The 14,857-nt window shown below is 36.1% G+C and overlaps 1 protein-coding gene and 1 pseudogene across 1 annotated transcript; both read left to right on the top strand.

The window, feature by feature from the left end:
• The first annotated feature begins 1,946 nt into the window (after window positions 1-1,946).
• On the top strand, window positions 1,947-10,585 carry LOC110723943 (serine/threonine-protein phosphatase PP-X isozyme 2). Its single transcript, XM_021903356.1, has 8 exons — window positions 1,947-2,399; window positions 5,249-5,401; window positions 7,817-7,879; window positions 7,958-8,043; window positions 8,247-8,322; window positions 8,397-8,665; window positions 8,764-8,842; window positions 10,034-10,585. Exons 1-8 carry the CDS (start codon window positions 2,259-2,261, stop codon window positions 10,082-10,084), a joined length of 918 nt encoding a protein of 305 aa, XP_021759048.1. The 5' UTR covers window positions 1,947-2,258; the 3' UTR covers window positions 10,085-10,585.
• A 684-nt stretch (window positions 10,586-11,269) lies between these two features.
• Window positions 11,270-13,931, top strand: LOC110723941 (annotated as a pseudogene).
• Window positions 13,932-14,857: the final 926 nt, after the last annotated feature.

Here is a 14,857-nt window from a genome sequence, read left to right as displayed (position 1 = left end):
GGAGAAGGTTTCCCTAACGAGCGGACGAGGGATTGCGCCGAAACACTTCTAGAGATCCATTCCTACACTAAATAGATAACCAAGATAATGAGACAACACTACCAGTCTAAAAAACTTGTGGTTACGCGACTGCCTAACAAAAGGAGACCAAACCGTCCCAATTCCAAGAGGAACGAAACTTAAAGAGAAAGAGAATTTGTCTGCGAACCAATCAGCAAAAGGTTTTTCTTGCAAATGGAGAGAAGAGAATGCAACCGGAGCATAAGCCCAAAGCTGAGAAGAGAAAGAAAAATCATGGAAGTGGTCTGACGTTTCACGTTCCTGGTAACTATACATATAAGTTGTTGAACTATCGAATCCCCCGAAGCTGCATATTCCTAAAGAGAGGCAGAACATTGTGAAGTAATTCCCAATAAAAACACTGGAGTGTTAGCAGAAGAGACAAACCCCAAGAAATATTTCCACCAAGAGGCCGGAAATTTAAGAGTATGATGCATATTGCATAATATACAATTCATATGACATACCAATGATACAATTTAATCTAAAAAAATGTTCAATTCAATACAATATAACATGGATCAATAATTATGTTCAATTCAATATAAAATAACATGTTTCAAATAAAGAGTATATAAGCTTATTAAGGAATGCTTTTCAAACAATATACTACATCTTTTTTGCTTGGGAAAATTGCTACTTAAGATAGATAGCAATTCTATCAATCTTAAGTATTGGTTAATGCAAGTAAAACTTGTATTTCAAAGTAGCAATTTTAATTGGAATTAAAACATAACAGTCTAACAGGTCTCTTATATATGTGTTTCCAAGTTTTATTCTCCATTTGGTCAATACTCAATACTTCAATGGTTTAAGTAAAGAAACAACCGTTTGATATATTAATTTAATTAGAAATTATTGAATTTTAGGTGATAATGCTACTTAATGTAGTAGTTTTACCTGATAAAATCATGAGCTTAAATATCAATCTCACTAAAGATGGCACTAGGCAAAACATAACCAAGCTTGGACGAAAAAGCATGGTATAAAATGTTATTATTATGCGTGATGAGCTGTGCACTGACTTAATTTGGACAAGAAATACTAATAGACCATCTTAATCAAAAGTTTAAAAGTAATGTATGTTGAGACTCGATAATAGGTTTTATTCACACATCCTCATATGACAGGGTTCCACCTTATCAAACGAGTAAGATGCCACATTGAAAGGAAAGGTCTTTTTATCACGCTGGCGTTAGTTTGATATCAAATGAAAGGACCAATTCAACCCAATTGTTAAGTAGATTTTATACTATATCATCAAGAAGTGTAACAAGACACAACATAACCCAGCATGAAAAAACACAAGAAATTATGTTACTATGCTTGCTAAGTCATGGGGTGTCTTTATTGGAAGAAACACGATTAAACCACACACCGGATGACATGTCCTAACTTGAAAACAACAAAGCACATTAATTTTGTGAAATTGGACAGGCATAGAAGATTTGGTTGGATTTTTTTTCTTAATTTTTTTTTCTAATTGTGTAATTCTCTTTTTATTGAACATAAATCATACAATTTGTTTGATCCACATCTTATACTACATACGGAAGTATTATATTTTTTCGTAGACAACTTATGACCTGTTTACATTTACTTAATTTCAGTTCAGTTCAGTTAAGCTTCAATTAGTTCAATTCAATTAAGCTTTAATCAGTTCGGTTCAGTTTAGCTCCTACTTTCCCCCTCACATAAAATATTCATTTCAGCTCAATTCAATTTAGTTCAGTTAAGTAAATGTGAACATGCCCTTAATTACAAAATACCTTAATTATTAATTTTTTTATATGGAGTAGTTATTTAATAATTTGACCTAATTTAATTATAATGTCGTCTTGTAATTTACTTTGATTAAGCTCATGTCAAAAAAATAATGAAATGTCAAAAAGTGATGAGTTAGAATGATGATCAATTGAATTAGTGATGCTAAAGAGATCTAAATTAAATCTCTTGAAAATATAAAAAGGAAGAAGAAGAAGAAACAAATCCAAGAAAAAGAAAACAAAAAACATAATAAAAGAATCAAGAAAAATAAAAATAAAAAAAGAGAGTGCTTGTTTCACTAAAAAAGAGCGTATTTTCTCTCTCCTCCTTCTACTCTTCCCAAATCTGCTCCTCCTCTCCTCCATTGTTACACAGAGGAGAGAGAAAATAGAGCATTTTTAGAGAGAGAAAGTGAAGAGGTGGATGGGAAGATGTCAGACCTTGACAGGCAAATTGAGCAGCTAAAAAGGTGCGAACCCTTGAAAGAATCTGAAGTGAAAGCACTTTGCCTTAAAGCCATGGAAATTTTAGTCGAAGAAAGTAATGTTCAAAGGGTTGATGCTCCTGTCACTGTTAGTCTCTCTCCTCTTTTCAATTTCTATTTTAAAGCTTCAATTTTTCTGGGTTTTGTTTGTTTTTTGCTCATCTTTTCTGGGGTGGATTTCTGGTGTTTTTTGTTTGATTATTGGATTTGTATATTTATTGTTGTAATTCTAGTTGTTTTGCCACTAAATTTTTCTGGGATTTGTTTATTTTAGCTCATATTGGGTGAATTTTTATATGATTGGAATTGTATAAGCATGGTTGTAATTTTAAGTGGAAGCCTTATTTAATGATTAATTAGGGGAAATATGAGAGAAAAAGCTGATTTTTCAGTCTATATTAATGGTTTTCATTGGGGTTAAGCTTAGTTTCTTGTTTGAGTTGATATGTTCATGATGGGCAAATTTAAAGTGACAAATTTTGATGGTTGAGAGTCTTGCGACTGATAACATAGTGAAGTATTAATAGTTGATTGGGGACTGAATATTTTGGTTTGACTCTTGGCCTGTTTTTTGTTTCCCTCTTCCAGCTTGGATTGCGGGGTTGTGATAAAGATCATACAAAGCTAATGTATATAGTGTCATTTGCTTTCTACAGCAAAAGTTAGAGTTAGGGGTATGTAGGAGATAGAGAGTAATAGTATATTGAATTCGAAGCTGAGGTTTAGTACTTGAACATGATGGGAAAGGCAGAAAGAAGAAAAATAAACAAATCCTGATGCTCTTTAATTGTATAGAAGTTTGAGCTGGATTTTGGTAGAAGTTGAGAAGTTGATTTGGAGTAGTTAATGTTCCTATAAGTATCTCTCAGGGATCTTAGTAGGATGGATTTTGGTCCAATAAGATCTTGGCTTGGTAATTTAGATGAGGTTTGGGTACATTAAGCTCTCGGGATGATGATAGTTTTTTTTTGTTTGTCAAATGTTATTTGTGTCTATGATAGATTGGCGGCACACATCCTATAGCTTTAGGGTAGAGAAGTATGTATAGACATCTACAAAAGCTTCTATCTTTTTTCTTAATAGCTTTGTGACAAGATAAATGAAACTTCAGTTGATGGTTGTAACAAAAATTCACAAGTCCTGCATATAAGCCCTAATTAGGAAGATGATGTTTTGTAGATACCATCTTAGGGGTCAATTACTTGAAAAAATCCTTTTATTCAAAGAATCTGAATTTCCTCCATAACATTTGGAGGTAGCCCAACTGGTTGAAAATTTGGAATTGGGACGTTGAACCCGGCGCCCAAAAATCATGAAGTGGCCCAAAGCAAGTCAGCATTTAGTGCAGGTCGCTTGCAAACATTAAGTAGTTAGTCTATGGTTAGCATTGAGGTCAACATTGTGTAGCATGCCTAGAATGTAGTAACAAACTTTGGATGGCCCTATGGCCATATTGGCCAATACCATCATTAGTGTAGTTCATGGCTAGTGTCAAAACAAGCTAAGCTGAGTAGGGGCATTGATTCATGTCAAGCTCACGATGGCGAGGCTATTTAGTGTTCTCGCTGACAAGCTCACACATGTATGCTGTATGCAAAGTCTGATGCGTGTGATGCTTTGCTACAAGAAGATTAAAGTTATGCCTTTCTGGCATCTATGCTTCGTTACTTCAAGTACAAGCCATTGTTTGTGCAAATAAAGCTTGCATAGATCTTGTGCTCAAATCCAAAGCCTAAATACCAACGATATAGCTCTTCTGTCAAGAATGCATTTTGTGAACAACTGGCAAACAAGCTGTCCAGTGATAGAAACTAGTCACCCATCGTCCAATTTGCTAAGGGCAGCATAATTGGGAGGCTGGAGGCTGATTTATTCAGCTCTAGGTCAGTGCTACCTGGAATTCTGGAAAATCCATTAGTTGGTGTGTTGGACACTTCATCAACCTGGAAAATATTCTTTGACTTGATATCAAATGATTAGCTCTATAGGAATTAGAATCAAAGCTGTAATGTCCTAATATTTGATTAGCGTAGCTTGTTCTCATCTTAATTTATGAGAAGAGCTCAAATGAGCTAACTGAGGTTAATGAGGCTTTTTTTGGACTACAAAAAGTGTCTATGCTGTTGTTCTATACCAAGTAATTTGTAGGGGTGTGTTGTTTGAAATAAGTTTTCTAGTATTTATATTCTTCTCATTCATTGGTTAGCAGCCTGTATTTGTGTAAGAAATATGCCTTGAATATGATTTCGGGTCTTGGAGTGGTGAGCGTCAGCGATAGCTCGCAAGGTAGCTTAGTAGTTCGTAGGCAATTGTGAAGTTGCGACGAAAGTGAAGCTATAGCTCCTAGGCGAGCGAGCTATAGCTTGCGGAGCTATTTAGGTATGGCTGGGACTAGCGAGAGCTCACTCAACAGCTAGCGAAAGCTCGGTCGCGCACAACACAAGAAGTCTGGAAGTTGCGCAACGAGGGTCAATGCAACTCTCAGAGTTGCGTGCGACAATTTAATGCTGAGGCGGTCAACGTTTTTCTGCTCGTCTATCTATCTTATTCCGGAGTGCTAGCCTATATATATACTTCCCTAGGGTTATTCGTAGTCGCATGATGTGAGAGTCTTTTGTGTATTTCTCATCTGTGAAATTCGAGAGAGATAACATTAGAAATCCGAGAGACAATCAATCTGCTTTTGGTGATTGGTCTCAAATCTGTTCTGAATCTGTAACTCCAAAATCAATAAAACTATTGCTCTCGCCTGCCTATGGACGTAGCCAATGCATTGTTGGTGAACCACGTAAAATGTGTCTGTTTTTCTTGTTAATTTTGCATTCAATATTTGTTCTTTCTTGCATCTGTTATAATGGTTCTTCATTTTTTATATGATTTGTTAGCATGGGATGTACTTTAGAATAATTGGTGATGTCTCTTTCAATGCTTTCACAGATATGTGGTGACATTCATGGACAGTTTTATGATATGAAAGAACTGTTCAAGGTGGGTGGTGATTGTCCAAAGACAAACTACTTATTTCTTGGAGATTTTGTGGACAGAGGATTTTACTCCGTGGAGACTTTTCTACTCCTTCTTGCCCTTAAGGTATGTTATAACCTTGTTTTTTTGGCCTTAGTTTTTTTTGCTAGCTTAGTTGTCAGATGAGTATTATTGCTTAGCTAAAATGTGCGAGATGCTAGCTCTTTTTGTGAATGTACATGATGGTGATGATGAGCTGATACCCATTGATTTTTTTTTTTTTTCATAGTATATTGCAAATCAACATTCCAAATAGTCCAGTTTAACAAATGCCCCGGGGAAAAGTACACATACTTCAGTTGCTTCTTACATCATGATGTAAGTTTAGTTTCTTGCTGTTAGTGAGCCAATTCAAGATGGTTATAACCCAGCAACAACAGGTGCTGTGATTTTACAAATTACTTAAATGTTATTAGAAAACAGTTAGACAGGATTTGATCCCTCCTATGCAATGGCAGAACTGGGGAAAATAAATTATTAATTTTATTTTGGGGTGTGTGTGAGTGTGATTTTGAGCGCATGACCTCTTGATTTTGAAAAAGTTAGTTTTACCATGATTACTTGTTTTCTCTTATGTTTTATAGGGTAATATTTTATTCATAATATATTAAAATAAATCCAGGCTGGTCACCTTGGTCCCCCACCTGCCATAGGGAGTTTTGGCACTCCTATTTAATTATGTACTAAGACTAAAATTACAGTGCTGACCAATCTGATATTCTGATGCGCTTCCAACAATGATCAAAGTTACAACCATGTATATCTCATCTGTATATGCGATTGCGGAGGTGGTAATTCTTGAATCTGTTGAGACCTGGCCTTAGGTGTGACCCTTTTTATGTTAGCATTGATGTTGTGAGTAAAAATGGTTATTCTCCAATGTAAGCCATTGGTCAGTTCTTCTGGATGATTTGCACTCCTAGAAAGCAAAGGGAACAGGGTGTGATGCTGGGTACTTTCTTTTCACTCATTGTTCTTACGTCTCCTCAAGAAAAAGCTACATGGCCACTAATATGAGTGATAGGTCTGCAGGAACAATTAAAAACAAACTACTTCTGCAGTATGTCATCTATTTTTGTGTGATAACTGGCTTGATTTTATAGCCATGCTCTGGGTTCTCTTTATTTGTATGTAGTTAGCATCATTTATATATAAAGCCTTTGAAGAACTGCTCAATGCAATACATGATGAAAATGAATGAGTGTTTTCTTTATGGGTCATGTGGCTGAGAAAAATCCATATAAGGAAGCACAAGCATCCAAGAAGAAGCTGCTTTCTATGCATTTGTTTGATGAGCAAGAAACTAATGTCTTGGTTGAGATTCAAGTCAGATTGTGAGATTCTTTTAAAGATTCAGAATTTTCTATGGTGTCGTGATAGCCTGTTATCCATCCTTGACCAAACCAAGCTAGATATGAAGCATTTTGTATGTTGTAATTGAAAAGCCTTGGAAAAATGTCCTGTAGGATTAGATGAAGCTGTCTGCTACAAAAAATAATTATCGATCAAATGATTTTAGGGGTTCATGTTAAGATTGTTGTCTTAGGCTTCAGAATCCTATTAGATCATACCTCTGAACTGTGTTATGTCCCAAAATACAAACCTCTTCTCCTGCCTAGACCTGCAACCTGAGTTTGAGTTGACTATGTGTCTTTCATGCAACTGTAACATCTTCTTAATGGAAGTTTCTTTCAACTTCATTCCTGACTGTTATATCAAATCCTATTCCCATCTTTTTTTTAGATTATTTTATTATGATGTAACAGAAAATGATGTTTTGTTTTGCTCAATAATTAAATTCTTCAGTCAAGAATATGACTTCGTAGTCATAGCCCTCATAGGCGAGTGATTTGGCCCATAGAAACAAGGACTTGGAAAAAATTGTTGATACTATGTCAGCGTCTATATTCAGGGGAACCAAAGATTCACCATCTCTGGTTCAGTGTACTAAATTAAAACAGGTTATTAAAAAATGCTTAAGCTTCTTGTTATAAAATAGCAACACAGCTGTTATGTATTCTGCATCAGATAAGGGTCCTTTCCCTACCTTTAGAGGCCACAGAGTAATAGTTATGTTAACTAATATTTGGCCAATACGGCAATTTCTTTCTTCGTTTGAAACTTGAGATTGCTAGAAGCAGGACTTTGACTTGAATCAAAATAATTGTCTAATGACGAAAGTATATTGAATAGAACGTGGAATATAAACACCAAAGGAGACTCAATAAAGATGTGCTTTTAGGGGAGAAATAAGGCTTCTTCACTGAAGAGAATAGGATCCTCTTATCTTTTAATGTCAATCATTATAAACTTGTTTGGAGGATTATAGTTATTTAGTGGAAGCCAGGAAAACAGGAATGTGCTTATATTTCTATTGTGTGTCTAAATTTCATCATATAAAATTAATTGTTTATGAAGTAAGGTTTCTTCTATCATTTTCTTACTGATTAGTTTGGAAACTAATCGTTTGTGTAATTATAGGTGAGATATCCAGATCGGATCACTCTTATTAGAGGGAACCATGAAAGTCGTCAAATTACTCAGGTTGTTTTTTGTGTCACACCTTATTTCTGGCTCATTTCAGAAGTGCTGTTTGGTGACTGATTATCCTTTGCTTCCCAGGTTTATGGTTTCTACGATGAGTGCCTCCGTAAATATGGCTCTGTGAACGTTTGGAGATATTGCACTGATATATTCGATTATTTAAGGTTTGACTTCTTTGTTAAATTTATAAGTAAATTAAGATTGCACAATGATTTCTGAGTCAATTGAGAATGTGCAATGATGTATTGATGTTATTGTCAAGAGTCAAAGTGTTGTTTATTATTTTATTTCCGCCTGTCTTTCTTGTAGCCGTGGTTTTGGCATCCACTTGTACTTCTGACTTCTTAGTAACTTTATTCTATGACAGTCTATCAGCTCTCATTGAGAATAAGATCTTTGGTGTTCATGGTGGTCTATCTCCATCCATAACAACGTTAGACCAGGTTAGAAAATATATTCATATTATTTTTCATTTATTTTGGCTCCTGCTGGATCTTCTCATTGATGTATTGTTCAGATACGGACAATTGACAGAAAGCAAGAGGTACCACATGATGGTGCCATGTGCGACCTCCTGTGGTCTGACCCTGAAGATGCAGTTGATGGTTGGGGAATGAGTCCTCGTGGGGCTGGTTACCTTTTTGGTGGCAGTGTGGTTACCTCATTCAACCACACTAATAACATTGATTATATATGTCGTGCCCATCAATTGGTAATGGAAGGTTTCAAATGGATGTTTAACCATCAGATTGTTACAGTTTGGTCTGCTCCAAATTATTGTTATAGGTAATTTTGAGATTTATAATCATGTTCCCATTCATTAATTGCCATTCAGGCCATGATATAGATAACTAACACTTTGTTCTTTGGCGGGGACATTCTAGATGTGGTAATGTTGCTGCAATACTTGAGCTTGATGAGAATCTTAATAAAGAATTCCGAGTTTTTCAAGCTGCTCCACAGGTTTGTACATTTGAATATCTGATCCTGCTGTTTCTTGTTCAGTGTATACTGTAGGCTGTTTGGTGACGGTAGTTGCTACTGTTCACTCCTGGCCGGAAGCCAGTGACTTGTGTTTGACTTTTAGGCCGTGTTTTGAACTTTAGCTTCAGCACAAAAGAGCTATATATTCTGGTTCTCACGGGGAAGAGCACCGGTTGAAACTAATCATGAGAAGATGGCTTGCAGACCTTTAAGCTAACTTCTCATGTTTCATTTTCATTAATGTCGATGCTAGAAAAGTTAAATGTTAGCTTAATTTTTGTATCAAACATAGTGCAGAACTTGCTGAGCTTCTTGTTGGGAGTTTGTTCTTTAATACTTCGTATATGGTAATCAGCTGAGCAGAAAGACGTACTGATGAATTTGATGAACCTTTGCTGGTTAAGGTTTAAGCTATTAGAAAACTTAACCTTGAAAGCTGCAACCATGTTATGATGTCTTGGCCCTTTAGTTTCTGAAACTACTTCCTCATGACCTTATCAAAGTAGAGTTATACACTTGGATGCTTCAAATTATGAGGATGCTAGGTACAGTTCTAGGCTCTGTGTAGCCTGTATGGATGGCTGGATTGATTAGACATTAACAAGATTTTGGCCAAGTGAAAATGTTGGGTGTATTGGACAGTAATTTAAATATATTTTAGATGCAAAAGCCATTTAACTATCACACCTGAAGTCACCAAATGAGAAAAAGTCGATAGGGAATATGGGTTGTTGGTCAAAATGATGAATGGGTGCATACTGTGATAAGCAAGAGTCAATGAGATACACTTGTGATCTCACCCAAAAGATCTGTAAATTAAATAGAGTAAATTGTTCTGATTGAAATAGGAAACTAAATATCTTCTAGTCAAAGTGAGTGTCTTACGTACTTTTTTACATTTGTATGCTCACCAAGGACTAGTTTAGCAAGCTTCCCTTGGGTGCTAAGCCTCAACACCTTTTGGTACTAAGTAATCTCTCACTTAAACTGCTGTAACAAAATAAATTGCCCCTCTTACTGTGCCTTGTAGTACTGTTTAGGAGTGCCTGAATACCTGATAAATGTAGCCTTGTTAGTCCCAATAAAATAAGCTTTAAAAATATGCGATCTTTAACATCCTTTTGAAGAAATGATATGAAGTGTATCTCACTGTTTTGTGCTTTGATACAGGAAGCTAGAGGAACTCCTGCTAAAAAGCCTGCACCGGATTACTTTCTCTAAAGATGTTGCAGGTCATGGTATACTCTGGTCAATCAGCGATTATTTAATTGTGGTTGTGAAGCTGGTACATACGAAGCGAATGAAACAATGATTCGGCTTTTTGAAGGAGCTGAGCTGTCAATCTGGGTTACGTGTGAATTTTGGGCAGTACTCGGAGCCTATTCTGCAACTGTACTGTCTGTCAGTTATCGCATGTACTTGTAGTTATGTACTGTGGAATCAAATATGGAGCTGCCCAACTCCTGTAAATCCGCAACATGGTAAAGAGGAGGGGTAGTTATGGTGTGTGAATGATTTATAGTTTGAAATAGGCCTCATTGAGATACTTAGGTGGAAAATTACACAGCAATTTCCAATGTCATTTTTGATTGTTTTGGGGAAACATTTGAAGCAAATTGGCAGTACAACGAAATGCATCATTCATTTCTGCTGTACCTTTTATAACCAATTCATCTTTTACAATGGTAACTTGACATATATCTCAACATTTTAATGTCCTCAGACCCTGCATCTATGAGAATTTTTACTGATCAAGTATGTTCGGTCTAGTGGTAAGAGATTGGCTTTGTGACCCAGGTCACGGGGTTGACTCCCACCCGTGGCTCTTGGGGTGGATCCCTTTTCTTCCCCTCACTCTCAAGAGTATGTGTTTTGACAGGCATGTTTATACTGTGCATTATTCTTGCAGGTTATAAAAAAAGAACCACGAAGCATTGATACATTGAATATTTTTTTCCAATGTTGAGTTTACTGCTCTTACATAATACGAGTATCATGCATATCACAGATTCTTTTGGTGCTTATAAAAGAATGTCTTGTTTATTGAAAAATCTGACTATTTACCGTAATGAAAATACTCTATTTCTAAAATCGACATAGAATCAGACTCCCAACTTTTACTATTCTTGTATGTTGTTTCTTGTGGCAAATACTCATTGATTAGGAGTAAAGATGAGAGCGTCTAGATTATCAATATCCACTTTCTTTGAATACGTCGAGTCTGATAGAATGAACTCAATGAACTAATTGAACGATTAGTAATTTTGTCAAAGGTAAAAGAATTTGTTCAAAAAATAATTACATTGTCCACCAAACTAATGCCACTGTAACATATCTGCCAATCAATTCCTCAATAGAAATGAAATCCAAATGTAAATATGATATAAGGTTCATTACTTCATTTCTAAACATCCATCGACCCACATTCGAGTACAACATTGTCATTCATTAAGAGCAAGTGAGCCATGTGATAATCAACCACGAATAGATCATATGACCCTTTCTACGAGTCGAATTAACTTGCTCATAAACCATAACAATCACAGTCTAAACAGAAGTTAGGTTTACAAACTAAGAAGGCCATAAATCTGGACCCCATAATTCAAACATTCCAACATCCCAACCAGAACGCCAGGAAAAGGAAGTGTCGTTAAAATTAGTGAAAAATGCACGTGAATGCTCTTCTGGCCACGACCAGGAAACATCACGAGAAGCCGGAGATCTGAATTTTGGTTTGCTTTTTCAAAAAGAATATTTGCACTCCATCTTACTTCTAATTCAAGGTTAATACACTTGACTAATATTTTCCCATTTGAGGTCAGTCTTTTTTTTAATTCCAAGCCCCAATCTTTTGGCAATTTTCTTCGTTAATCTTTCTATTTGAGTTCAATTTGGGGTCTTTTGAGATCTGGGTATTGGTTGATTGTTGCTAAATTGGTCAATTGAAAGCAAGATTGAAGTGGGTTTCTTGATTATTATTTGCTGGAAAGTTGATTTTTGTTATTGTTGTTTATAGAATTTTCTGGGGTTTTTGTGGTTTAGATGAAAAAAACTTGGAGATCATATGCATGTGTTTTGGGGGTTTTGAAGAATCCCAATAATGTTTGATGTTTGGGTTATTTTGAGACCTGGGTTTTGTCTTTAGTTGATGCTTTTGAGGAGAAATTTGGAATTTTTTGCCTGACCTCATGAGTTTGTGGAATTTCAAGGTTTGGAAATTATCTCATTCACCTTTTAATTCCTTGATTTGTAAGTGTCTTGCTTTGGTTGTTGCTGCTTTGGTGTTTAGAGCTGTTCTGTTCCCCAATTTTTCTGGGGTTGATGTGAGAGGGAAGCTGGTTGTGAGTGATATTCATGCTCGGCCATTAGAAAAGGATTCGGATTATGGGATTCGTCGAGGCAAGTATGTGGAGGTTCCACAAATTGTTTGGGGGTTAAACAATCAGAAGATAGCATTTGCTAGGGCGTGCCTCACTGCCCGAATGCTAAACCGGACCCTTCTGATGCCGAGTCTGAGTGCTTCATTGTTCTATAAGGAAATAGATCAGTTGCAGCCCATTTCATTTGATAAGGTGTTCCAATTTAGGAAGTTTAATTCTCTCTGCAATGGGTTTGTTCGGTTGGGCCGGTACTCAGAGCTGTTGAATCAAACTGAAGTTCTGGAGCTGCAGAAAGGGAGTGGAAGAAAGTGGACATTGGTGAGAGACTTTGATCAATTAAAGGAATTCAGCAGAGACCCGTATGATCAGTATGAAGTCATACGCATCATAGGGAAGAACCCATTTCTCTGGCATGATCATTGGTCTGTGAAGGACTATGCTAAGGTTTTTGAGTGCTTAGCTTTAGTTGACGAGTTTGCAAAAGAAGCAGATCAAGTTGTTTCTAAGATTAGAGCTGTAGGGGCAGAAGCAATAGGCAATCAATTGGCGCCTGAGCTAGGTCAGGGTGCTAATAGGGACAGATCCAAGTTGCAGCCTATGCCTTATATGGCTGTTCATATGAGGATAGAGAAAGACTGGATGATTCATTGTAAGAAGCTAGAGCAAAGAGCCAATATCAATGAAATTTGTAGCGGAAGGAAGAAATTATTGAACGAGTAGGGAACATTAAGGAGCTGAGCACACCAACAGTTGTTTACCTAGCTGTTGCAGATAGTCTTTTGGAAGACAAGACAATATTGAATGGCTGGCAAGAAGGCTTGCTTCCTTTCGAGAAAAAGAAGCTCGGTGTTAGTCAGATTTATGACAAATACCCATATCTTATCAAGTCAGCAATCGACTATGAAGTATGCTTAAGAGCAGATGTTTTTGTGGGGAACAGCTTTTCTACTTTCTCTAGTCTCATAGCACTTGAGAGGACACAGAAGATGATTCGTATGGGAGTTTCAAGTTCTTGTAATAACAGCATAAGATGGCCTTCATATGCCTACAATATAATGGGGGACTTTGGTGGTCCAAGAAAGTGGCTGACAAATATGTCAGACACAAGCCTTCAAGCTATTAGCTATGGTTCCAATCATGTCACATGCTGAATGTCTTGCCACACTGGTCTTGAACGTACATTCCTTGATTTGTGCACAACATTCTTGGTATACTGATTGCTGGTATGATCGGAAATCTTAATTTGATTTTTATTGAAAGGAGCAGATAGCCTGGGGCATAACATACTATTGTGTACTCGAGCTATCATTTGGGATATGCATTGCGAGTAGCTTGTTATTGATGAGGTCACCAAAGGAATTCTGTTTCCAGCTTCATGGAATTTACAGGTTTTACTGTTGGGAATAGATATTATTTTATTGCATTTCCATTCTTTGATACTGTTTTTTCTTTTTCTTTTTTTTTTCCCCGGAAGATGTACGTAAAACAGTAGTACTTAAAAGTTACCTTTGTATATCCAGGATTAGATATATTTTCTTGCTTTTCCATTCTTTGAGGCTGTTTTTTGTTGAAAGATTTACCTAGAACCTGAAATATGACCTTTGTATATCCTGTACACTTTACTTATACTGGTATGCTGCAATGGCATTATAATAAAAAAGCTTTGCTACGCTGCATTGATAAATTAATGATCTTTTATTCTATAAGGGATTGAAGATTAAACTTAATTTTCTCCCTGTTAAAACTTGTTGACTGTAGCCTTCAAAGTCTTCAGGTTTGTGCACATTGATTCTGCTGTCATATCATTTGATTGCTGTTTGTGCCTAAAAAATTCTCTGCTTTTATTGATTGTAGTTCAGTCCTTTATTCCCCTCTGAGCAGGATTTCTGTAGCCTTCAAAGTCTTCAGGTTATTTCTGTGAAGTTTCTATGTTGATTTGCTAATGTTCAGTTGGTTGTGAATAACTGAATGCAACTAGTAGTTTAATTTTAGGCATGTCATCCATTGGTTTGGAGCTTAATTTGTTATATCATGCCATCATGGGGTATTCGGGTAAGATCTGAAGATAGATTCATGGTTTCTATTTTCTAACTTTCTATACCACATAGAAAAATGCTGACTTCATATATATTTTTTTTCCATTTTATTTATACAGAACTGTACCTTTTCAAGTAGGTATAGAAGTTGTTTAAACTTTTTATGATTTTTTATAGTTCTTGATCTTGCTTTAGAAGAAATTGGTAATGCTGAATTGAAATGCATTATGCATGATGAGTGGTAAATTATCTCTCATGTTCCTTACCCCTAAAAGAAAATGGTAGTTTTGACTATTGATATACCCAGCAACGTGCCATTTAATATTAATTGATCATGGCATACTGAAAGAACAATTGCTAAGTTGGATCTATGAGAACTTTTTTCTTTTCTCAACTTAATATACTCTGTACTTTTTTTGAATGGTTAGGGATATAGGGGTGGGTCGGCATACAGTTCAACCTTTTTAAGCCCTGCTGGTGGCAGGGGCTGTGTTGGGGATTGGGGTAATAGGATTCTAGTTGTTGCTGCTGCGTTTTTTTTTTTTTTTTTTTTGTGTATTTTTTTTGTTTTATTTATT

Source organism: Chenopodium quinoa, unplaced genomic scaffold (assembly GCF_001683475.1).
Source record: "Chenopodium quinoa cultivar QQ74 unplaced genomic scaffold, ASM168347v1, whole genome shotgun sequence".
Taxonomy (NCBI): domain Eukaryota; kingdom Viridiplantae; phylum Streptophyta; class Magnoliopsida; order Caryophyllales; family Amaranthaceae; genus Chenopodium; species Chenopodium quinoa.
The sequence above is the reverse complement of the archived record's forward strand: the minus strand, read 5'-3'. Positions and strand labels throughout refer to the sequence as shown.